The sequence below is a fragment of the Musa acuminata genome, chromosome BXJ1-3 (genome assembly GCF_036884655.1).
Source record: "Musa acuminata AAA Group cultivar baxijiao chromosome BXJ1-3, Cavendish_Baxijiao_AAA, whole genome shotgun sequence".
Lineage (NCBI taxonomy): Eukaryota > Viridiplantae > Streptophyta > Magnoliopsida > Zingiberales > Musaceae > Musa > Musa acuminata.
Window position 1 is genome coordinate 40,144,222 of NC_088329.1, and position 26,959 is coordinate 40,171,180.

General features: G+C 36.4%; 1 protein-coding gene across 1 annotated transcript; it reads left to right on the forward strand.

Annotated features, from left to right (window-relative positions):
• Positions 1–26,846, forward strand: LOC103979044 (exocyst complex component SEC8). The gene is made up of 28 exons (XM_009395056.3): positions 1–125; positions 229–471; positions 703–782; positions 1,411–1,623; positions 1,708–1,881; positions 2,329–2,433; positions 2,812–2,921; positions 3,783–3,962; positions 4,840–5,002; positions 5,120–5,226; positions 7,640–7,944; positions 8,025–8,188; positions 8,345–8,460; positions 9,506–9,573; positions 10,261–10,379; positions 10,483–10,532; positions 11,592–11,692; positions 16,312–16,421; positions 16,500–16,607; positions 19,566–19,763; positions 21,030–21,115; positions 23,475–23,673; positions 23,770–23,847; positions 25,385–25,486; positions 25,588–25,662; positions 26,027–26,122; positions 26,207–26,256; positions 26,336–26,846. Exons 3-28 carry the CDS (start codon positions 723–725, stop codon positions 26,421–26,423), a joined length of 3,225 nt encoding a protein of 1,074 aa, XP_009393331.2. The 5' UTR covers positions 1–125; positions 229–471; positions 703–722; the 3' UTR covers positions 26,424–26,846.
• The last annotated feature ends 113 nt before the right edge of the window (positions 26,847–26,959 follow it).

The following is a 26,959-nucleotide window of genomic DNA, read 5'->3' on the forward strand; positions in this document are numbered from 1 at the left end:
GCCCGCTCGATCCTCCACGCCTCCGCTACCGCCTTCGGTGAGCACGGCCTTCCTTCCATAGTCTCCCGCCTCGTGACGGAGCTCTTCGGCCGCGGGTTTGGCGACACCGGCGAGATACACAGCCTGTAAGTCATGTCGTTGTTCTTCCCATTTTAACCTCCGATTATGGACGGCCGTGATGGATCTTTCTTTAAACTATTAATATTTTACCGTTGTCGTCGAGCCCAGAGTACTTTTCTGGTCTCAGTGAAAAGGGCGAAGAAGAAGTCGCAAGCGTTCGCATCGACCTGCGACCTAAAACGCCGCTCCTTATAGAGGGCGACGGGGATACATTGAAGATCCCATCTCCAGCTAAGGGAGAGCTTCCCTCTCTCTCTTCGTTTCGCGTGACCCTTTTCTCATTCGGCGTATTGACTCTCGGTTTCTCTTCGTCCGCCGGGTGATCTTGTCGCTCATCGAACAGATCTGGAGGTACCCTAAACGAATTTTCTTGAATTCTAATTTTCTATGGCGTTTTCTTGTTTTTGGATCGAGATATCTTATCTTCGAACTCGATCGATTTATGCGTTCCATTTGTCACCGATGAAGCAGTGATCAGTAGTGTGACGCCTAGGGTTTGATTGAGGGTAACCGTTGGTAGTTTGGACGCTTCCTGAATTGTTTCTTGGGTTTCGTAACGAAATGTTTATTTGATTCACCCAGGTCTTGAGCTGTTAAATACGATGAGCTCCGGAAGGAATAAAGGGATCTTCGATGGGTTGCCAATTCCTGCTGATAAAGCTGTAAGTTAACGGATGATGAGTACGAGTCGTTCTCCTTGTTCGTATGCTTATGTGCGATTATTTTACTTTGCTTATTTGTGGTTTTGTAACGAGAAGGAAACAAGAATGTGATAGTATAAGATAAACTGTTGGTTCTTGAAATTGATGAGATGACTACTATGTTGAATTAGGCTTGTAGCCATTCGCAAAGACAGCGACAGTCTAGTCTTCCTAATTGATGAAATGATCGATTCCAGTTCTGCTTGTCCATCATCCGTGGTGATGCATGTTGAGAAGCTCTATAACTTTCTTTTCTTACAACTTCTATTTCAACGTACACCACTTCCTGTGTCTCAAATTTGTGCTGACCCAACAGAAGTAGCATCAGATTCTAGATGATGCTTCTTTGTTAAAGTTTGTTTTATCATGTTGATTTTGTGTTCTACTATGAACATGCATAAGGATCTAATTTGTTACCCTATTCTCATAAAGCTTAACAAACACAACTAACAAAATTGTAGATACACGCCAAGTCTATTTTGTGAATGGTTTGCTGACACAAAACTATGTTATAAATATGATTTTCTGTATTTGTACCATCAGTCTGATTGGTGTGTAATTTGTTGTTTTTCTACACTTTTTTGTGCAGTATCTGAAAGAAGGGCTTTCCAGGATAGATGAAAGTTGGGCAGCTGCCCGTTTTGATTCATTGCCTCATGTTGTCCATATTTTGACATCAAAGGATCGGGAGGGTGAAGTTCAGTTCTTGAAGGAACAAAGTGATCTCGTCGAGGATGTTGTGGATGAAGTTGTGCATGTTTATCATCATGGGTTCAATAAAGCAATTCAAAACTATTCCCAGGTTAGTCATACCTTGGATAAGCTATTATCTGATGTTTACGAGTTGAAGAAACCAATAAATAGTCATGTTTTTTATTGCTTGCAGATCCTGCGGTTGTTTAGTGAATCTGCTGAAAGCATATCTGTTCTTAAGGTTGATATGGCAAATGCAAAGAAACTTTTAGGCTCTCGCAATAAGCAATTGCATCAATTATGGTATCGATCTCTTACTCTGCGCCATGTACTAGCTTTGTTGGATCAAATTGAGAGTGTATCAAAGGTATGTAACTTTGTGTGACGGCTATACAATAAATTTGTGCCTGAAATCCTGCAGGGTATTTGAAAAAAAAAATGTAGTAAGATTCTTTTATAAATTTTCTTCTTTATTTCCAAGAATTTATTTTAAATTAAGAAGTTGAGCTTTAGTGGCTCCTAAATTTTCTAAATCTACCACCTGACCAGACCAGCTGGTGATTATTTATCATCTTCTTCCACTGAGTTATAGGCAAGGTTGTATTGAGTTAGTTAATTAAGGACATGATAGTACCTTCTGTACTTTGTTAAATCTTACTTCTGTGTAATATTTGTCATTGCATGCTATTCCTTTCCTGTTGTAAGCTCTGTTGGTTGGTTCATCTTTCGTGACATGAAGTTGAAGCATTGTAGCCATCTCCAAACTTGTAAATTTACATATACATATACTAAACTTAAGTATGGATGTTTACAGGTTCCTGCTCGTATTGAGAAACTGATCGCAGACAAGCAGTTATATGCTGCAGTCCAGCTGCATGTGCAGTCAATGCTGGTGCTTGAGAGAGAAGGCCTTCAAGTGGTAGGGTACAAACTCCATTTCTTTGTATTGAATTTCAATTGGAGTTTATATATGTTTCTAGCTAGTATGCCCTCCATCTTCCCTCCGCTTACCTTTTTTTTTTTGAAGTAGATTGCCATTGATGTATGTTAACCTAGTTCTACGTCAGGATCTTTCTTCTTGGAAAAACATGACTTGTTATAGTGTTATGTACAATTTGTTTCACATCTGAATTATCTTAATTTTTTCAATTGAAGTTATTTGTCTGCTTAGCGTTGATTGTTTATTCCTGAGTTTTCTTGAAATTCTGAGTGGCACAATTTGTTTCTTGTGATGTAATTTTCATTTCTCTGTATTTTTCTCATTTAATACAATTTATGTGCTGGTATTTTTGTGCAGGTTGGTGCTCTTCAAGATGTTCGATCAGAACTAGCAAAGTTGCGTGGGACACTGTTCTATAAAGTTTTGGAAGAACTGCATAATCATATTTATAATAAGGGCGAATACAAGTAGGTCTTTCTTTTGTATCTTCATATCTTTGATGAAGCTGTCCTAAAATCTTCTATTTAAGATCTCGAAAGCAAGGTTTGCAAAACCGAATGATACCGCCCGTACCGAGCGGTATGTACTAGTCCGTCAGCAGACCGGTACACGGACCGCTCGCTACCGAGCGGTAGCATCGATTGAGGCCGTTATCATCGACGGTGATCAAGGGAGAAGAAAGAGGGAGAAGGTGAAAGAAGAGGCAAAAGGGGAAGAAAGAAATAAGAACAAAAAAAGGAGAACCTGAGATCAGCGTCACTGTCCTTGTTTGCGGCGACTTCTCATCCGCGCGCGGGGAGAAGAGTCGGCGTCACGGGGCGAAGAGAGGCAACGCCTTAGCGAATTTTTTTTTTTTTTTCTGCGATGTCGCCCGAGAAGAGAGGCGGCCTCGCCTCGGCGACGGCGCCCTGCGTGGGAAGAAGAGAGGTATACTGAGCAGTTTACCTCTCATATATATATATATATACACACACACACACACTGAGCGGTATACCGAAATATATCGCTCGGTATATAATATCGTACCGTACTGAGCATTTATCGAAATTCCGTTACGGTACGAAATTTCAATCATTGTTCGAAAGTAATCAACATGTTTATAATTGATAGCGTTGACAATTCTTTCTGGTAATCTATAAATAGCAGTCTTAATTTAGGAAAGATCAATACCTTGTATCTATATGTGCTATACTACTAATTAGTAATTACCAATATTATCTTTCTTTTTTTGTGTCCATCTGTCTCTGAAACTTGTTGAATACTGCCTCTACTATGAGTTTAAAGATTTTGCAATTAGTATATCACTATGAAGTGGATTATTCTTTCAGCTCAGCTACCTTAAGCATATCAGAGAGGGAGGATGAAGTACTAACAGCTACTGGACTTGAGTATTCAGTGAACAGTTTGCAGCCTTTATCAAGGAGAACAAGATTAGTAAAAGTTGATAGTTACTTTGGTGGATCAGTATCTGCTGATGGCTCATACAGGCCAGGTTCTATTGATGATGGGTAAGACGCAGATTGTAAATCTTGATATTGGCATATTAACATTTCATACAATATCTTATAAAATGACATGCCAATTTGGTGATTTAAAGATATGAGATATTAGATTGCATAATATCGGTTAGCTAATGCTATGTTGGAATGAACAACCTTTGCGCTAGCAGAGGAGATCATCTTGGAAATTCTTAAAAGTTAAAACCTTATGCTTTCACTATTTCTTTAGTGACTGAACTGCTACCTTGTGGAATTTAAGAATGAAGCCTCCAGAAGGAACCTAGTGGAATTTGAGCTATCTTAAAAAGTTTATCAAAGTCTGAAGCAGGGACAAAGTCCTTGATTCAAAGAAGTGAAACACTTATACTATTTATCTATGTAAATAATTTTTAACCAAAACCAAATGCACAGATTGAGAGTTTTTTATTCCTATAAACAAGGTTCTTCCATGTTAGACCTCAAAGTTCATTGCAGTGACAAATTCAGGATACCTTTTTATAGTAACCTGTGGAGTTCTTTTGAGTTATGATGATCTTTTATATGCAATCTTTTACAAGTAGAGTGATAATTCATGTATTTGTTGACGTTGCTTTCTCAATATCAAATCACCTTCATATCATGCTATTTGATTTCCAGCATGTTTGATTTTGACCAAATGCAATGCCTCAGGAGATATGATACACATAACCAAACATATCATTTTCACAGTGACAATTTTTTTCAACATGTTTTACCATAAATTCCTGATTTTGACATGCAGGCTTCATAGATAACTACTATAGAAGGAAATTTGCCTGTCTCTTGGCCAGAAGATCCATTTGACTAGAATTCTGCCAGAACATATTCCTAATAGTTGCTCAACTTTTTCCCTTGTCTTTTTCTTCAGCTCATCCTTTGATGGTCATGATGATGATAGTGTAGAGATAGCTGAAAGTGGTGCCTCAGATGGTGCCTTTCCGTCTGCAAGAGTTCATGCTGAAGGACATATCAGAAGCATTTCTCGCCAAACTCCGGCATGGCTTTCAAATGCAATGCCTGATGAATTTCTTGTGAGTCCATATTTCTTGACAAAAACCATAAAGAGAACAAAACTGTTGCTTATGTGGTCTTAGTTATAATTTTTTGGTAACTTGAGCTGAAACTTTTAGGCTTCCTTTTTGTTGTAGGAATCCATGAAAAAAACTGATGCCCCACTTTATGTGAAGTATTTACGGACATTAGTGGAGTGCCTATGCATGCTTGGCAAAGTTGCTGCTGCTGGTGCCGTCTTGTGGTATTCTTTCTTTTGAGATTCAATGCTCCCATTTTCTAGCTTTTAAGATGTAATATATTTTTCTTGTTCACATTGGAATTTTGAATTATGCCATATATGTCTCTCCATATCATACTTCAGAATTTAGGTTTTGCTTGATTGGTTCATTTATTCTCTGAACTTCTTGGTGGAGACTAAGAGCATATATGAACAAAAGCCTTATGTTGATCTGGTTATAATTCAACTATTCTCAGTACAAAAGAACATTAATATTTGATGTTTTCTTGAGGCAAAATGAGTTGGATTACATGCATTCACCTTGGTATGGCTAAAGCTAAAATATCACTGATGAACTAACATATGCTGTGGACAATATTAAGCACAACAAAAACACTTAGAAATGATATTTGACATTTGATATGAAGGAATGCAAAAGCATGATAAAAAAACTCGGAAATGATATTTGACACTTGATATGAAGGAATGCAAAACCGGTCAGGAATGGTTCATTACAGACGATATTTATCAGTTCAACTGGCAGTCGGGATGCAGAGCAAGCCCAACTGGACAGTTCAATTCTGGTACAAAGGTTATGCACCACTCCACTTCTTTCCCCTCCCTTCCACACACCCTATCTAAAACACTCACTCGTTCCTTTCTAGATCTCCCCTAAACCTTTCACAACTCTCATCCAAAATCATTTAAGAACATCTAAGGGAGTGTGATTTACTCAATAAGAAGATTTAAGTCCAAGATCAGATTCGATTTCTCTTCAAACCAACATAAATAGAAATCTAATCTCTAACCTAATTTAAAACAATTATGAAATTAGGTTAGAGTTTATGCTTTCTCTTTCAACTTTAGCCTAAATTTCTTCCATTTAGACCTCATTTAGGAATTAATTTACAATGATCAAACCTTGATTCTTGTAGATCTAAGCTAGATCCTTAATCCTCATGGATATTCGAATCTAACCTTGATCCTTGATAATCTAACATATATCTGGGTGGATCTAGTCTTGATCTTTTAAGATCTCGCTTAGATCTACGCTAATCTAGACTAGATCCATTTGTATTTTGGCCAATTTTTTACCCATTCCTATACTATGGTGCATATCGGCCTACTATGTCTGTAAACTGCTATACAGAGACCTGTACCAGCTGAGCTTGGATTGGTACAAGTCCATTGCATGAAATTGAATTCCTAGCTTGAGATATGACTTCTGTGTAATGCCCTAATCAATAATGTTACTCAAAGACCAGAGCAAAGTTGGTTGGTCATGCAGAGCATGACTCAACTGTTACAGTTGTTGAACAGAAAATCATGGTTTGGAGTTTCAATATTGATTTTGGCTTTAGTTGTTGACTTGTTGTGAAAATTAATTTTGGTAGTTTTGATTGGACATAACAAGAACTCAAGAACAAACAGAAAATCTAAATCAATGAGCAAATACCAGAAAGAAGGAAAGTTATACACCATCTCTCATAGGGAACAATATCAGATGCAATTATGTGACATATTCTTGGATCTTCTGGGAAAGTACTGGACACATGCTTTGGGCACAATTAATTAAAAACAAAGAGATTAATTAAGATATGTAAAAAAATCATAAATCTACCATAAATAAGGACATGTTATAGTGCTTTGTATTCGTTTGATGTAGTTAGTGTGCTAGGGTATTAAAGGGACATCTCAGCCACTGGAGGCCTTGGTGCTACTGTGATGCAGGGAAGGATGAAATATAGCTTATATTTATTGAATGACATGACATATAGTACTAGTCTGTTATTATTACCACATTTTTCCACAAAAACACTCGTGAGATTTGTTTTTCTTTTTTTCAATATAGAGTATAAAATATGTGCAAAGTAGAAAAGAAGGATTATGTTTGTGGGTGACAATGTATTGGCTTGCCCATCTTCATCTCTTTTGTTTCATGCTTGAAGAGATCTTTAAGAAAGTTCTTAAGTTTACCTTTTGGAACAATGTAATGGGTTGGAAAGAGTAAACAACAAACATTTTTTTATTTTCCTCAAGTCTTTTGGATCTGCATGATATCTGCATCTGTTTCGGGTTGGATCCAAGGAACTTCAAACTATGGTCAAATCAGCAGTGTTTTCATAATAAATGCTAAATCAATATTGTTTGACAGGGCTGCTTTTGGAATTTACTTAATTAGTTAAACTTGCTATGCATTAATTCTTAGGTACAGTTTTTTTCTCCTCCGTCTTTAGTGCAGTAGATATGTTGATATTCACAAGTTATTGATTATGTTTATGTTCATTCTATTTATTTAGCTACTATATTTGTTCAAATTTAATGTATAATCTTTCATTTTCTTGTTTTCTTAGATTATCGTATTGGTGCATTGTTTTTCAATTTCTTGCCTGTGATTGTGATTCTTTTTTTTCACTTGTCTATAACCCTGAAAAAGCCAAAGACTGCGGCCTACTATCCATGATATTATCACTTCAAAGATTAAGGTACATGCAGCACGAAAGTCATCAAGGTCAAGCATAGATCCTGTTACCAAGAAAACTCAATCTGATGTAAATGATTCAAAAGGAATTTTCGAAGGATTTCGAGTTCTGAAACAGAAAAATAAGAATAATTCATCTATTTCGGGAGCACAAGTGGTTGTCAGTCCTGTGTCACCAGTTATGACACCCATGGGAGCAGCACAAGCTGCTGTCAGTGAATTTCTCAACTCAATATTGGATTATGTCATTCATATACTTGGTGAGTCACTGTATCTATAGAGTAATTTTTGTGCTGTTGGAGTGCATTCTAAGAATGCCATCGCTCTTCAAAATGATCAGAAAACCATGTCGTTGTTGGAGAGCTTTTGGAATCAAAATCATCTCAACAAGGTGACAATATGGTCACACCAAAGTCTGCTAGTGGTGATACAGTATGGGGTGCCGATTCTGAATCTTCTCAAACTGGAGGCTTCAGTGTGGGTTTCTCCCTGACAGTTATACAGGTAGAATTTAGATACTGTGTTGTTTTTCCTGTCGTCTTTCTTCATCTTTTGTTGTTTGTGTTTGCCGAATTTGTGATACATTCAAATTTATAGAAGTTGCAAAACAAGTTCATGATTATACCTCTGACTTTTCATTGTTTTTTTTCTTGAGCAAAGAGTGAATGCCAACAGCTGATATGTGAAATTCTAAGAGCAACTCCAGAAGCTGCAACTGCAGATGCAGCAGTCCAAACAGCTAGGCTGGCAAACAAGGGCCCAGCAAAGGAAAAGAGGCAAGTACAAACATATAAAGTGATAAAACCATAAGTCCAACAATCATTCATTCTTCTTCTGTTTTGTCCAAGATGCATCTTCTTCTAGTTTCCTAGGCAAATTGTAAAGTTATTTGGGAGACTTAACATAGTATTGCATTTTTTCAGTGATTATAATGACCTTCAATATGATGTTTGTAAATAATCTTTACAAGAAAAAAGAGAAGGAATAGTAACATTTTTGTTTTCAAAATTCCAGTTAAAAAGTCATGCATGGTTGAACTTTGAGCATTATTCCAGTTAGCTACTTTTGGAACCTAGGGTTTCTTGATGGAACAAATTTAAAGTATAGAAATGTAACATTTAAAGTGCAAGTGAACTAAATGAAGCTAGAGAAGAAATTTGTATCCTGGTATATCAACATTGTTCCGGTCTGAGACGTTATCAAAACCAGTATCGGATCGGTATCCAAAATATTGGTCTTGGATCCCACCCATCTTGGGAACCCACAATTAAAGAGTAAGATATATGCATGATGTATTTACATGTTGCCCTTGCTCGTACATGTTGGCATTAATTTTCGAGCTGGTAGGTTTTAGTTTATTTCATGTGCAATCTGTTCACTATGTACATTGATCCAAATCTGTTCACTATGTAGGTTTTAGTTTATATGCATGATGTATTTGTTTGTTGATTATCAGTTGTAGCAAGCTGATTCCTGTTGATCTTCCAATACATCACTTTACTTTCATGTCAAACAGAGATTTGTAAGTCACTCTTAGCTAATGCAGCTGGGTTTTCATGTTTTATAGTACCTCCAAAGTTTTCAACTGATCTTTCTTTAATTTATATGCTGCACATGTTTTTTTAATTTCTATTCTTATTATGGTATCTTTGACTATGTGGTAATCTGCCATTGGTTCCAGATTTTCTTTTCATGGTCTGAAGCACAAAATTTAGTTTTTTCTTGGTTATAGTTTTCAACATCATCCTATTTGCCAATTCAAATGTGGGCATCTGCATTTTGCTCCTGTATGATGATACATAAAATATCTCTTGTTTACAGGAATGGATCTGAAGGACTTTCCTTTGCTTTTCGTTTTACAGATGCAGCTGCATCCATACCCAATAGAGGTATGCATCTAATGAACTCATGGTTGGAGGACACTTTTTTACTTCATGCTGCTAGCTGTTGGAAATCCTACAAAAGCATGGTTGACCACATTTTAAATTTAATGCTCTTTATTATGAAAAAAATCAACAGTATTTTGGTTTAGGATAGTTGATTACATTTATTTGTCACTGTAGTGGATCTCAAAGCTTATTCTTTGTCGTCACTGAAGTTTGTTTTTGCTTTCAACCATGGATTAAATTCTGGTCCAATGTTGGTTTATGAACCTGTCAAAGTGGCATGTACCAGTTAATATGCCCCCCTAAACATATTAAATTGTTAAATGATGTCAATCTTCAGACAGTACTGCTGTGAACAAGTGTACTAGTCTCTGGTCAGAGCAGCATCTACTGCTCTTGTAAGATGAATGTAAGAGATGAGTGATGAGTATATCATACTTATTATTGTACTTTTCCCTTAGTTCATAACTAGTAGACATCACCAGCGTATCTTCTTATTTATAGATAATCTTAGGCATACTTTTAAGCTGGAAGTATATTAGTGCTGGAGTTCCTGTAAATTCTCCAAGCAAATGAACTTCATGCAACACAAGTTTTATGGTTAGCAAGAACTTTATGGGTGCCTCTATCATTGGAATTCTGTTTTCAAGCTTTGCATTTCTGAATTCCATAAATTTCTCATAATTCTAGGATCCAGCCAGGGATGGCAAAGGGGCCCAAGTGCACAACAAGAAGGATATGGAACTTCAGCTGTGCTTCCTGATCAAGGAATTTATCTAGCAGCATCAGTTTATCGTCCAGTTCTTCAGGTTGGCTATGTACATAATTCTTAGCTTTTATGCAATTGTGCAACATCTTTTCTTTCCTTCTTTTAAGTTTCCTTGCTGCACCCTGATTGTGTGACATCTGCAGTTTACTGATAAAGTTGCATCAATGCTGCCCCAAAAGTATTCACAGCTTGGGTATGCCAAAAGTTTTATCTTGTGCTTCCTATTTTCTTATTATATGCACAAAAACATGCTAAATGAAACATATCAGAGTATTTTGCAGATATTTATATTGCCCTTGTTCATGTCTCTGATCGTAAAAATGATTTTTGTGATTCAGATACGAGGTTTATTTTCATTACTTTTAACCTCATTGGTTCTGTGAAGCAATATTTATTGCTTTTCTAATTTTCATAACTCAATAAAAAAAAAATCTTTCCTGGTTCAGCTTTTCAAGCTTAAAATTTGCCAGTTCAGTTCTCATATATCTATAAAATGCTTTTATATATTTAAAAATATCTTCTTTAAAGGCTTAAATGAAATATAAAAAGTTAGTTATTGAGAAGGCTGCATAAACTAAATAAGAACTTGTTTGAAAAGAAACTGCATAAACTAATGTAAGGGTCACAAGCAGATGTTCCTGACTGATGCTTGGGTTCCTAGTGGATCAAGGTGGTTATTATTTGTTTTTCATGTAATTATTGTGCAATTTAACAAACTGATAACTATTTCATGGTATCCAAAACTTCTAGTTCTAGCTATATATTGTTGCTGCAAGGATGCAATTCTCTTTGTGTTTTATTTCCAAGTTTCTACTAAGTCCTTGGAAGCTTCTAAGAAGTAAGAACCATCGCTTGCTACAAAAGGTTGAGGTCTTTGCTTGCAAAACACTAATGCAGATCAAAGTGATTAAGTGAGCAAGTGATGACATTTGACTGACATCTATTCTGTCCTTTGTTGCACAATCTAGTTATTACTAAATAAAACATGGAACCAGATATAGATAGGTTGGGAGAAAAAAATAACTGATAACAATGGAAGTAAATTTACTTTTTTGCTTATTTCATAAATTCATAGTCAAATGTCTATCTTGCTAAATTTTAGATACACACATCAAAGTTTTTCCTAATTGTACCAGGTGTTGGTAGTTAATCAATTATCTAAATGGTCTTCTCTGTCCACCACAGTTGACTGGATCCATTTTTGGTTTTTGCATCTGCTTATTGTTCTAATATGCTAATGTATCTTATATAGGAATGAAGGCTTGCTAGCATTTGTTGAGAAATTTCTAAAGGATCACTTTTTACCAGCCATGTTTGTAGATTACCGAAAATGTATCCAGCAGGCTATATCAAGTAAGTATTATTATCCGTGTTACATGAGATTTTGTTGATGTACTCGTGTAAAATTTATATTTATAGACTTGATTGGCAATGTGGATTCATTTATATGGGAAAGCCTTACTAGTGCATCATATTCCTATTATGTTGTAATTAGGAAGTAATTTCGGCTTCACTTTATTGTTACAAATCATATATATGTTGTTCAATAATTTTAAAGTATTTTTTTTATGGGCATGGTTGTGATCCTTACAGAAAGAATTTGCCTGGTTTTACTGGCTTACAGTGTCAGGAACTACTTGAAGCTAAAATGCAAACTCTTGGTTGCATCTTGGAGTGCTATGCTTTTTAATGCATATAGACATTTTAGGAGATTCTACATCGGAACTCGGATGAGACACCTTTGTTGATCTTTTCTCATTCCTGTAAGACCCACAAAAGGCACCTTTCTTGATCTTTAGGTTGATCCTTTCTTATTCCTGTATGACCCACGTTTAAATGGCGAATGGTGTTACAAGGGTCCAAATCCTTAGGACTGTTCATTTTCTATCTGGGACAGAGGATTGCCGAGTCCCATTGTCATGTTCAAACACAACATTGGGAGGTTTCTCAATTTGTTTAAGAAGTCAATGACTCCCAACAATAATTGGGATTAGGGTAGTTGATTCCTTGCATGGCCCAATATGCATTTAGAGTCCTTTTCCGACTTTGTTCTGCTTAAAAAGCCATCAGATAGCATAAGAACAATGAAATTCAAGGACTATTCTGCCAGGCCTTATACCAGATGCTCACTCGCCAATTTTAGTGTATATCATTTATAAAATGTTGATTAGCCTATGTTAGGACTCTAGCTAGGAGAGTCCTAATTGAGAGGGACATTCATGTAAAACCTACCTAAGCCGACCTCTATTAAAGAGGTGAAGAGACCGACTAGGGTTAGGAGGTTGTTTCTTAGAGAAGAATTAAAAGTTGTAAAGGAATATGAGTCTTGACTAGGAGTCATATTAGGAGTTGGTTAGAAGTAGGGGTCTTGAGTAGGAGTCATATTAGGAGTTAGTGTTTAGAAGCCCTATAAATAGCCACGTATTCCTCCTCTTTTCAAAAAGCAATAGATGAATCTTTTTTGCAGCCTTTGAACAGCAACTTGGAGGAAGGAACCCCTATAGAGTTCCAAGGAGGCCGATCCCCTAAAAAGATCAACCCCAAGCTTAGAATCTGCAAGGGTTCTAACAGCCTACCCTAACTAGGAATATTGAAACAACTCAATGAAAGGTATTCTGAGCCTTTTGGGCATCACTTTGGTAAAAATCTCTTTATTTCCAGCAATAAACCCTTTATTGTTTTTGGTTTGCTTTTGTGAGGTTACTTCTCCACCTTGAATTAAACAGGGCACTTTAGTGGCATGAGCCAGCCCAATGGCCCATGGTTATAAAAAGAACAAGAGGAATGTCTGGAGATTAGTTATAAAATCCTTGTTTTCATTTCAATTCCAAACTAGTATTGGGCTTATGTTTACTCAAAGTACCACAAGCAGGAATATGCTCAAATGTAAAGTGATGATTGCATTTGCCATGTATGCCAGCTGGTGGCAACCAGTATATATTATGACTGGTACAGTGTCAGTACAATAGCATGCTGCCACAGTACCCATCATGATCTGTAGTTCCTTGTCCCACTCTAATGTTTGCACATGATCACCATGCGATCATGCCTTTGAACTAAGAACCTTATAAAATTACAAATGAGCCATCACGTCTTAGAACTTATGGTGTCTGTCTGAACACTGGCCTGAGTGAATAATCTTGCACGGTTGCACCTATGACTGGACCAATGGCTGATATAAAGCTGTAAAGCCTTGAGCAGTTAGCACAGAGGTGTTGCAACATGTGTTCGCTTTTAAATGGACAAGAAAAAAGATTGTGTTTTCGAATGATACGTATTGCTGGTACCATTTTTTTGCCGGAACTTGATACAATGAACTTTTAGCATTAATAGTCACGTCTAGCATTAGCAGCATGAGCAGGTGAATATATATGATTTTGGCAGAATAAAGCTTTGCATTTAGCAAGTGAGAAGTCATCAAAATATGACCTTCTATATGTCTTGCTCCAAGGATCCTTAGCAATTTAAATTATGTTTCAGATTTGCCGTTTATTAAGCTTGCAGAGTTTTCCTTTATTTAGAATATAATATTTAATTTTACTCAAATGAGGTGGAAAAGAAATTGGAAGATCACAAAATCAGAGGGAGGAGACCAGACATGTTATGATGTGATAGATTGTGTGTACGTACTTCATCTTACAATATCATTAAAAACTTGGAGTCCCTGGTGACATCAACTATAAGGATTGTCATGCTACCTCATTTTTTATGTTCTATTTGCAGGACATATTAAATAATTTTAGCTAACACGAGATTTGAACTTTTGGCAGAAGATTGGTCTTTGAATTTATGACTGAAATCACAAACTCATGCCACAAGAGCTTCTACGTGCTTCATCATTCAAAATATATTATAACTTGAATAATGTGAAAAAGATGGTTGGCAACCTCCTCTGCTACCATTTACCTCATAAATTATCAATGTTGGTACTACTTTACATTTGCTACATAAGATAACACCTTGAAAGCATTCATGTGGAATATTTAATAACACATTTTCCTTATCTAAGTTTACTTGGTCTAACTGAATTTGGTGACTTGAGATACTTTTTAAATACCAATCAGCATAAATGCCTTACACTAGAGGGGACAACTATAGCACAAACAAGCCATATTCTCAACTATTTGGAGTCAACTATTTGAACTTTTTTGCTGTCATTGGGCTATGTGAAAAAGCAGCATCTTAGCAAGAAACTCCTTATCGTGTGCCAATCAGGTGTTTCGATGATTGGGTGGAAGGATCATCATTTCGGGTACCAGACCCGTTTCAGTGATTTGATCGGTCCGGTATATAGGTTAGTATCGATGTATCATGGCATTTTGGAGAGGAAGAAAAACAAGGAGAAGAGGAAGGGCCGGCGGAAGAAGAGGAGGAAGAAGAGGAGGAAGAGGAAGGAAGAAGAGAAAGCGATAAAGGAGGAAGAAGAAGCGGTGGAGGACAAGAAAGAAGGAAGAGAAGGAAGAAGAGGAGAAGAGGTGGGAGTGTACCTGGGAAGAAGGAACACAACGACAATGGTGTTGAGCGGTGTCATGAAGTAGCGATGGTGTCAATAGCAACAGCAATGGCATTGCGAAGTTGCAGCGGTGTCGTGAAATAGTGGCAGCGACGGTGGCAACAACGTTGAATACAAAAAGAGGGCTTGTGTTCACGAGCCGTAATTCCTATTTTTTTCTCTTTTAATGTCGAGTTGGATGGGCCCTGCCGCTATTTTTGGTTTTTTTATTTTTACTAAATTAGATTGGGCCACTTGAAATGGGGGTGGTCCATGTACTAGCCCACAAGCAGAGTGGCATACATCGCTCATTTTGTACCGTTACGGGCGATTCAACAACTTTGATTGGGCAAACCAGTACATACCAGTTGGTACTAGCGTACCTTGTTTCAGTACATCGGTATGTGTTGGTTTTCTGAAAAAATGGCTAGAAATTCAAAAAACTTTCAGGATTTTTTTTCTAATTTATTGGTATATAAATTATATTTAGATAAGAATAAAGTGTATTTAAGCCATAAATGAATAGAAAATCTGGGTTATAAGAAGACAAAATTGAATTATCTTTTTGATTAGTCACTAATTTAGAGCTTGATTCCCACTTATTGTTGATTAGGAGCTTTAATCATAGTGAGAGCGTGAGGAAGAGTGAGAATGAGATAGTGAGTGGGAGTGACTGAAAGAGAGGGGAGGGAGGGGGATTCAAAGGCCCAAAAGAGACCCCAACAGTCAATTTAACCGTTAGGGTCAGATTTGACCCGTTATGGGTTGGAATCGGTTCAAATTTGACAGTTAATGACTGGTATCAGTAACAATTGAGTTTCATTTGTATCAGCTGATACACCACCCATACTGACTGATACCAGACAAGTTTATTGTGTATTGCTCGAAACAGGCTGGTCCACATACCTGTAAGTTGGCGGACTGGTACGTAGTGCCCATTTTGTACCGGACAGTATATCAAACCTTGATCCTTAGTCAATTTAAGAACATTTATGTCTTTATTTAAATTGAATGGAGTCATGGATTCTACAAAATTGTTCAGCTTGATTCAAATACTTGTGAAGTAGCTAATGATATATATACCATGTTCTCAAATACTTGTCACACTATACAACTAATGGCTCAGTGGACTTTGAGGTGAATGTGTTCTATCTCTACAGGCACTAATTGGGTACCCATACAATTATTTGTTGATAATCATAGAATGGCAGCCAAGAGAAATATATGAATTCACCTAAATACAACTGTACCTATTTAACTAGAATATAATCTCTTAATTTTAATATCGTGCTTTCACACGAAAAAAATGTTAATATTATCATTTCACTCATGAAAAGTGATTCAGCTTTTCTCTGACTATCTGACTTGATTAGAGTCTAATGCTTATTATTTTCTTTGCTGGTTATCTTTGATTGTTGCTTTATTTCTGTATATATATTTTTGTGTCATCTGTTTCTAATACAATGTTATTCCTTCTCAGGTCCAGCAGCATTTAGGCCACGTGCAAATGGTTCAATCTATCGGCCACTGGTTGAGATGGGACGCCCTGTGCTGCAAGGCCTCTTAGCTACCAATTGTTTGGCAAAAGAGGTAACTTCATCATTATCTCTTGGATGTTCCATTTAGATAAGATTTTATTATGCTGACTAGTGGTTGTTTATATTTTAGGTGCTCGGTTGGGCACATTTAATGCCAAAATACGCAATTGAACTTGTTGAGTTTGTGCAAACATTCCTGGAACGTGCATATGAAAGATGTAGAGCATCATACACAGAGGTAAACGATCTATTTATTATAAAGAACTTAGTTCAACTATTACTCAGCATCCATTTGTTTTATGTGAAGCATCTAAGAGGATGATTAAACAAGGGTTAATTGGATGAACACCCTAAGCTTCTGTTCATTTCGAAGTCAACCCTGCAGTTTTGCATTGTCTTCCATTAATAAAGTATGACGGAGATGCTTATGTGGTTGATGTGTCATACTTGTGTCTGGAGTCAATTGTTACTCTTCAGTAAATATGACTGTGATTTATATAATAGGTTCTAATGCCATGAAATTCATGTGTTACCTAGATAGCATCGACGTGGATGCTACATGATGACATGAAATCAATGTGGCATTTGTCGGATCCATGAGAGATCAAAATTCAAGTCTTCTCATGCAATCTAATATCTTCCACTTTGATGCCACATCATTGTGAGCCCATTAATGCTTTTGTCTGTATGCTTGCTGCATGCATATATGAGCACTAATTTCAAAAATGATAAGTTTTTATTAGTAATTGCTAAATTGGGATACATATGCCATGGAAAAGGAAAATTTGAGATTTTAGACAACTAAATATAGAAAGGAACAAATTGGAACTACCGTGGGTGACTTTTCAGATGGGTCAAAGTTAGAGGATTTTTATTTCTCTACCTATTTAACATATAAAGAATAAAGAACTAGGTCTAATATTTTGTAATATTTTTCTTAGGCAAATATTGTCAAAGTCCATTTGTATTATGCTAAAGGTTTCTACAAGGACTGTTACGTGAGCTGGCTTTAACATGGTTTTGCTTCTTTAGCTGTTAAATTTAATCATATCTCTTACTCCAAATCTTCACCTTTCCCTTCTTAGTGTAGCACTATCTTAGAATTTTGTATATCAAGAAGAGTGTAGACTAGGTCAGACAACCTTAGGTAGTCAATGGTCTCTGATATATCCATGCTAAATTCTATAGTTTTGCTTAATGCATATTTAGTTAAAGAGATTGATTATTATATTTGACTTCCGGTTTATTGGGCGAGTCACCTAAACATCCTTATTTTTTGTTTCTGATTTGTGATTATGCATATGTAGCTAGTAAGATCACACAACATTATGAATATCTCTTTTAGGGGGCCAACTTTCCATAGTTTTACCAGAACTTATGCACTACTTTGCAGCATAGTGTGGTCTGGCTGGGATGATCAACATTGAGACATTTTGGCTGAAAAGGTTAAGTTCTCCACCTAAGATGCTGAAACCCAACTATATTTCTTCATACCTTCACAGTCTCCTGCCTAAAAAACTGATTAGCTAACTGAACTTCCCCCATACTGTTGTACTCTTTTTCTTCCTAACTAATTTATGGTTCTATTATCTTAAAATTCTGTTCTTAATATCATTGTTATCCAAATTAAACAAGCAATCACTGCTGAAGCTTCAAGAATTGCATGTCTGTGTGAACTCTTTTACCATAGAAATCAGTTTCTTTGTCTTGAAGCTCATTCTTTAGATGTAAACATGTTTGCAAACAGTATTTTCTTGTATTGATGCCACCAACTGAATTGTGATACTCTTAGTCATGGGATATGAATTGTGATGCAGATAGTTGTCATTACTCTCAAGGAGCACATTCTAAATATAAGCCATTAGTTTAGAATAGCCTATGTAATTTTGGGTTCGAGTCATGATTTTATGTTGCCAGAAACCTATGTGATTTTGGGTTTCAGTGATGATTTTCCTTTGCCAGAATATCTATAACAAGGTTTTCAATTTCAGATATGGACCCATGCCAACTCATGGCCGAACTGGTAGGGGTCCAGTAGAGAAGAAGAGGAGGTAGAGGAGTTGGCGGTGACATGGAGGAGGAGGCGATGATAGCATAGGAGGATGAGGAGAAGAAGAATACTGTAGGCGGCATGTGGCCTGCAGCAGGCATCAGTGTGCAATGGGTGTCAGATTATGGGAAGTGTGGGGGGAGGGATAGCGAGTGGCACAGGGGAGTGGACTGGGTTTTAGCTTTAGGGTTAAGAATGCAAAAAGTGAGCTCGTTGCATGATTGAAGCCCATTATCGGGCATGGACAGGCATAAGCCCTCTATTTAGTACAGACCATCTGAAATTAGGTAGTCTGTGTGCTGGTTTACGTCCAGATGATAATTGCCGATAGGCACATATTATTCCTGGCAAAATTGCATTCCTTGATCTATAGCTATTTTCGTGTGTCATACTCGGACTTACTGTACATTCCAGAGACTCTGGCAGCAAAGGAATAGGGCACCTTTTATGGTGGCACCATATTGTGGGATTATGATGCTGTCACTTGAGGACAGAACAGATTCTGCGAGCTTTTAACAAATTCTTCATGTCCTTAAGACGACGGAAACTCTTGATGTTTGGGTGGATTGTGTAAAAATCACACCTCATTAGTGAGATACATGGCACTAAAAATATGTAGTATGAAATCTGGACTGAAAATCTGGGAATTTAGAAGGAACTTTGGATCTAGGCCCATAAATAGCAAATGATGGATTACATTGATTTTAGCTTGATGTTTGTGGTAAAATTCAGAACAATTCAGCGCATAGGTCCAGAAGAGGACAATAATCAAAGGCAAAACTAGGATTTTCGAGAAGGGGGCAATATACTAGTGGAATTACTACATGGAACTTGAAACTTTCTAATGCACATACATAACAAAGATATCATTGTAAAGTCAATGTGTAAAACATTTAATCATTAATTGAAATTGCAAATTAGAATTATGTGTAGTTATCTTGCCCTAATTTTGATGGATTCTTAAAAGCACAAGTAAAGTTGAAATTACCTCTATTAGCATTAGATAATTATTTGCAGTGCTTGACCTCTTGTACTTGTTTCATAAAGCTTTTACTTTGATGCTATATCTTTGGTGTAGTCTTGCTTGTTCTATCTTTAACCTCAAGTTGAACTTATGATGGTATTTTCTTACTGGAAACCTCTCAGGCTGTTCTAGAAAAGCTAAGTTATATGCTCATTGGAAGAAGTGATGTAGAAGGCTTGATGCGACTTCACCCATCCAATGTTTTACTACAAAAATCTCATGATGAGTTCTCACTTGAAAACAATGTTTCAGATGCTGAAACTGTTGAAGTAGAGATTGAGATGAGTGACCTACTATTGGGTCTGCGTCCAATTAAGCAGGTATTCTAGTATGTCATATACTGTACTAATATTTGGGAAATTCATGGGTTTATTCATAAACATATGTGCATAACAATACAGGCATGCAAACACCCAGGTCTTGTTTGATTTATTTTTTAGCCCCCTGATTGTCATTTATATTTATACAAAAACAGATAAAACAGTATTCTTCAATTACAGTTGATGTTGATATTGTCACAAGTATTGGGAGGCCAATAGTTTGATTACCATGTAATAGCAATATCATTAGATGCTCAAAGCTTGATGTCATTTCAAAGTGTCTTATGCTATTCTTTAGCTTTATCTGGATTACAAGACCATGATGAACTTAATATAGTTGAGTTCCTCTACAAATAAAGTTTTGTTATCCCATCATTGTGTTACTTCACACTACCTGATGCATTTGTCAATGCACTAGTAGATGCATACATATACTTTAAAGTTTAACAGACTGCGCATCCTTTAAATTTATCTTGTTCCTGCTTTTTCTGTGTTGGGAACGGAAAACACAGGGATTAAAAAGATACTGGATCATGATCATCTGTGGGAGTTTCAGATTTACTGATGTTGGTGGAAGATTTCATTTTAATTTCATGCTTCTCCCTATTCCATGCATATGCAAGTGTACATATCTTTTCTTCCCTTCCCTCTCCAATGCCCACTAGCAATTGCAAGCATATTGAGCCAACCACTTCTTTTTTTTCTTGCTCCCGTGACAGGGATCTATAATGCTCCCAGTGAATCCATCTGTACAAAATTTCACTTGTGGTTGCTCATCAAATGGCGAGCAAGGGAACATGGAGATTGTTTAGTTGGAAGGTGGGCAGAGTTCATAGTTGAATTGACATAGTGGCGTAGTCTAAGAGTAATGAGATCTATATTGGTGGATTCCTATTCAGATTAACGGAATCACTTGTGAAACTGTTTAGCATTATTTGGTCCACTAAAATAGCTTTTCCATCAGAGGTTGATTCATCGTAAGTAGAAAGTTAAGTTGTATATAACATGGTTGGTGGAGAAGAGGTACTGGTCGGCAGTAGAAATGGGTGGATGGAGAGGAGAGGAGGTAGGGTGCATGTGGTATCCTTCTTAGTTGATTGAGACTACTATGAAATTGTTATTTCCCTGGTAAACTGCTACTGGAAGAATGAAGTGAGGTTATTTCACGTTTGCTTTATTTTCTCTTTCTTTTGGATTTTTAGTTGATTCCAAATCCAACTTATCTAGAGACACAGTCAAGTGTGACATATATTGAACTTATTGCAGGAAAACTTAATTCATGATGATCATAAACTCATTTTGCTGGCATCACTTAGTGATTCATTGGAATATTTGGCAGATTCTGTTGAAAGGTAAAAAGCATCTCAAAATTTGTGTCATATGCAATAATGTATTCACATGAAGTATTTGGTCAAAGAAACCTGTAAATTTGTTGCATTACACCATTTTGTGCAAATATGGACTCTCTTTATGTTAAAAAATATATGAAATCTTTACTGAATTTCTTAATTTTTTATGGTTCAAAGTTCAAACATTATTTGCCGATAGTACAGCATGTTAAGTTCCTGAATTGACCCAAACCCCTATTTTTGTTAGCCTCATCCTAGTACAGATGACACAATGACAGTAGCATCCCTGTTTTTTTTCTTTCCATTTTCATACTGGTAGCAAATTTGTGGACCAATTCATATATGACTGCAATATCATAAGACAAGAACTGGAATTTTATAAAAAGATACTGGTGAATCTGATATCAGTTAGGCATGCATTCTTTAATCCAAATTTGTATACCTATTTGTTACCTTTCATTCTGAATTTAAGTTTCAATTTTTCTTTACCAATTTAGGAAATGAATATTTTGCTTGCACTTTTTCTAACTGCTTTTATCCTTTTTCATGTGTATACTAGTCACCTTTTTGTACTATGATTTGCATAAGTTGTTGGTGATATGGTTTCATATTTCGGAAGAATCTTTGTACTGACAAGGGAACAACACAAAAAACTGGTAACAAGGGACCAGTTCCATGCATACATTGTGTTAGGTTAAATCTTGGTTTTTGAGAAAATTAGTTATTTTTGGATGAAAAAGGACCCCCTTTGGTTCAGCTTTTAATTTAAATCTGTTGCAAATATTCTCAGTATGGTTTGGAATTGCCTTTAGCATGGTATGATTCTACGTTGTGTCACACTTCCCATCTGATGGGAGAGATGTCAAAGGAGAAGCTCTAGGAAATCGGAAATTGATGCCAACATAGAGATTACATTGCTAGAATACAAGTTTCTCTTGAAAGTTATGGTCATTTTGGTCCTGCAATGCTACTAGGTGTCACCTTAAGCAATGCTTCAACATGGTTGTCATGCTAGCATGTAATTACAATGGTGCACCATCACAGGTGGTGCTCATAAAATTTCAAACTGCCTTGTAGCAGTGTAAAGTTTGGAATGGCATAAGGAATCATTCATAAGACTCTTATTCTAAAAAGTAAATAAGTTTGCATATCCATCTCCATTCTGACCGGGTAGTCATGACTGATTGGACATTTGACCAAATTGAGTGTAATTTATGATTCTTTTTTAATTCTCCAGTACTTGGAGAACTATTGTATATCTTATTGATGGATTGTTCCAGCTTTGATTTTATCTCAATTAGTTTAGGTATTCCAAGTCAAGTAGTCTAACGTAGGAAAAGGAGCTAGCTAAATCCACATATATAGACTTGAGTAGTCTCGTGTGTGTGCGCGATACATATATATATATATATATATATATATATATATATATATATATATATATATATATATATATATATATATATATATATATATACTCAACTCCTATGGACCACCCTTGTATCTTCTTCCCCTAACCCTTGACTGTTATCTGATTCATCCCATTATTACCAATAACCCACCTCATTTTACTGCAAGACACCTCACCACCCTTGCCTCCAGCCAATTTCCCATGCAGATCGACATTGCTCCTGCACTATCGTGACCCACTAAGTGTTGCATCATTACTTCATTCTCGGTAACGACTTTTCCAATGCCTTAGTGATACAAATGTGGGAGGTCTATTTCTTGTGAAACACTTTTTGTTGATTCCTTTTCTGCTCAATTTAACATTTGGTGATCAAAATTCTGCTTCATTTTGTTCTTTCTTGATGTTCCATTGGATTTAGGTTTTGAATTCATAGAATTACTGAAAAAAATGGTGGTTTTCTTTTTCCTTTTTCTGTTTGCTGTCTCTTCTTTCTCTTTCTCCATTTGGTGTTTATCCATTCCTCTTTGTCTTCTTCTTTCCTTATAGTTAACTAGGGCAACCAAACCGGTCAACTGAACCTTAAATGCCCTGCTATTAGCTCTTTTTCTTTTATGCTTTATTTTACTTATCTAAAATTCTTGATAGTTACATATCAGAGTAGAGCACTCAATGGCTGCAAAAGATTCATGTTCTACTTCCCGGATTTGCCACATTGCTATTTGCTTGTAATTGTTTTTTCTCTTTCAGGCCTAAGTTGGTTGATTTCTTATTCCAATTAGTAGGGCTCCAAGAATAGCTATTATAACCTACAATGAGATCATTGCCAAATATGAAGCTGAAACAAATTTGGAAATTGATTGCTTCATACAACATTGGAGAATTTGATCAATTTTAAAGAATTCTCCTGATGACTAATTTTCATGCTTTCTTTCTTTTGTGAAAATTATTCAGACTTGGAGAGATCTTTGGAAGACCACCAGCTAGCACAGAGGATAAAATTATGAACAATCAATCTCATCGCCATGCACGGAGTACAAGTAAAATTCCTAAAAGTTTTGCATCTATAGCTGATGAAAATAGAAGGCTGGCAACTGACTGCCTCAGAGTTCTACGATTGGAAATGCAGTTGGAAACAATTTTTCATTTGCAGGTCTGTTTTGTTATAACTGAAGTTTCTTATTTGTTTTTTTTTTTATACATATCAACTATCAAAATGGAGAAGATGAGAACAAAAGTCTTCTTGCAGGAAATGACCAATAGGGAATACTTAGAAGATCAAGATGCTGAAGAACCAGATGATTTTATTATTTCACTTACAACACAGGTCTGCTTCTTACTTTTTGTTGTGTACCTCAAATGGTAATTTCCATTTGTACATTCCATGCTTTCCATAAGGACAGAATGTTTTTATAGTGGATAAGTTATCATCATGTGCTTCTTATAGGAGGCTGACACATTAGGGGTACCACAATTAGTCCATATTTTATAATATACTCCCAAGTAGGGTTTCCAATTTCGATGTGTACTGCCCCAGGCGGTATGTATCGGTCCAAGAGGGATACTGGTACGCGGACCACCTTATACCAGACGATACCAATGTTTTGACTAGGCGGCAATGGTCGAAATCTGATCGTTACCTAGGCATACCGGTCGATATACCTCAGATTTCGACCGTTACCGAGGTGTACTGGTTGGTATGCCCCGGATTTTGACCGTTATCGGTATTTTTGGACCATTACCTCCAGATATTTTGAGGTTTTTCAGTTCTTTTTGGGCGCACCGTCGGTACACCTCGTTACGTACCATACTGAGCAGGGTTCGATACACCAGTATGGACTGAAATTGAGAATCTTGCTCCCAAATATTTAATTGCTTTAGTTTCCAAGTTGGCGGTTGCTTTATCAGCTATCATGGAGGAAAATTATTTTTAGTTACGGTTGCAGCTTACGGAGGAAGTACAGTGGCATCTTTTCTTGTTTCTTGTTTAGTTGCATTTCAACATAAACAGCTCATAATTATTTATTTGAGGTTGTGGTAGTTTATTGTAGACTTGCACATAGATGTTTCAGCCTGCCTATGTCTTGATAATTAGTAAAAATTTTCAATCTAAAAAAAAATGATTGGAGGACAAACATTTTTTCCTACCTTGTTTTTTGCAACTTTTATTAGAGGTGAAATATGTGGTTTGATTTTTCTCCAATGCATTTGTACTTTTTTCTTTTTCTTTTTTGGAGAACAATGGAGGGGTTCAACCTCACCCATTAGGTAAAATACTTGGGCATCACCTCACCAAGGATATGAACGAACCCCTCTTTGGCTCTTTAAGCTGGAGGGAAACCAACCACCAAGTTGAGTCCTAGTAAACATTTTTTTCTTTGTTGATTCAAATCCTTTTTTGGCTGCCATGTTACTGTAGCTCTCTCATCTCTGTTGAGAGGTTAATACTGATGTCCTTTTCCTGCATTAGAGCAATGATTGTCTGTCATTAATTAAGTTCTGTGAATCAATCACACTATTTTATAATTATTCACACTTCTTTATAATTATTATATCTATTTCCAATTTTGCCTTTCCTACTAAGTTTTACTGATGAAACCCGCCATATGCAAACTGTATTACGGTATTACCTCAATATACCCAAACGGCTTTCTACTTCCAGGCAATTGAAGTCTTATCTGTTGTTTTGTGTTTCACAGTTGACATGTACCTTTATGTTGCCTAATTTGCAGCCTTGGAGATACTTTGGATCTCTTTTTAACTTTAAAACATAAGGCCCTTATTTTGGGTGCTAGCTTCGGCGTTTTGTATAAATAAAAACATAAACTGGATGCCAGTCTTATTGGTAGTTTATCTGCACTCAGATTGCACGTCGGGATGAGGAAATGGCACCATTTGTTGCAGATATAAAGAGAAATTATATATTTGGTGGAATATCTAGTATTGCAGCCAATGCTTCAATAAAGGTTTGAATACAAATGTTCACTCCACATATTCTTGTACCTTTTAATTTGTTACAGTTTTGGGTTGTTACAGTTTTACCTTTCTAGTTGGGTTATCTTAACAGGCCTTGGCTGAGATAAAATCCATTAACCTACTGGGGGTCCAACAGATATGCAGGAACTCCATTGCACTGGAACAGGTTGGTTTGGTGGAGAAATTTTTTTGTGTTGATGCTAGTGTCTATTGGCATGCATTAAGTCCATGGAAATCATGCAAAACTATCCATCGTAGGACACATAGTCGATGTTGTCAGCCAATTTAACCAATTTAAAATTGGCATCAAAAGTCTGGTTGAAGTTATTTATATTTATGTTACTTATTGATAACTATTCTGCCATGAGTTCCATAACAGATCTTACCTATAAATCCATCCTACATTGCCCCTGCTTTTCTTTGTTGTTGCATTATACAAAGCAGATAATCCTTATAAAGAACTGAAACATGAACTTCATACCAGTCAGAAAAATGGTAAAATGAGTTCTTGTATATTTCTGCTTTTGCAGGCTTTGGCAGCTATACCATCAATAGATAGTGAGGCAGTCCAGCAGAGATTAGATCGTGTTCGGACATACTATGAGCTCCTAAATTTGCCTTTTGAGGCACTCTATCAAACCCTTAACTAGTTTGTTTCCTTATACATTCTGCACATCAGATTCTTTACATGATTTTCTTCCTATTTCCAGGCCTTGCTGGCATTCATTCAAGAACATGAGTACCTCTTTACAAGGACAGAGTAAGCTAGATTTTAGAGGAACAAACCTGATGTAGATAATGAAACCTGGAGTGAGTCATATTACTTTCTTGTTTCACAGGTATTCAAGCCTTTTGAAGGTCAATGTCCCAGGTAGGGAGATTCCAGTTGATGCAGAGAAGCGGATATCAGAGGTCTTGGGCAACTAGATTTCCAGATGAAACTGAAGGGTGGATTTCTGATATTTGGTCTGGATGACCTCAGATGTGATGCAGATTCATGTTTTGCTTCTATCACCATGACCATCCACCAGCCATGGTGAGCTCATGCAGATTTTTGGAACACTGAATTTATTGCTTTATCTCAATAGGCTACCATATTGCAGAGGTCGGTCTATATTTACACTATCAATTTTAAATATCTTTTAACAGTTTCATCTATGATTGTTTTTTTCTTATTTTTCTTTTCTTTTGTAAAGTTTTTTTACATTTGTCTGCTCTTCTGCTGTCAGTTTTTTTCTGGCTGGCTACTCCTGTTTGGCAACCAGATTGATAAGATTGTAGAGCCATGAGCCAAACTTGGCATCCAATTCTGCATGATTAAAGATAGAGTCAACTAGGCTTTTACTTTTGCGTTCTTTGTTGCATATTTTTAAACAATGTTCATGATGATGTGATTTTCTTTAGATATCACCTTTAGTCAATTGCTAGTAGTTTATTTGAAGTTAAATTTAAATAGTACTATT

Bases quoted from the DNA above. Each gene is read 5' to 3' on its own strand.
- LOC103979044 (XM_009395056.3), top strand. From the start codon at position 723: ATGAGCTCCGGAAGGAATAAAGGGATCTTCGATGGGTTGCCAATTCCT. The intron at 5,003-5,119 runs GTGAGTCCATAT...TTTTTGTTGTAG, and splicing joins CAATGCCTGATGAATTTCTT to GAATCCATGAAAAAAACTGA. The intron at 25,663-26,026 runs GTTGGTTTGGTG...CTGCTTTTGCAG, and splicing joins ACTCCATTGCACTGGAACAG to GCTTTGGCAGCTATACCATC.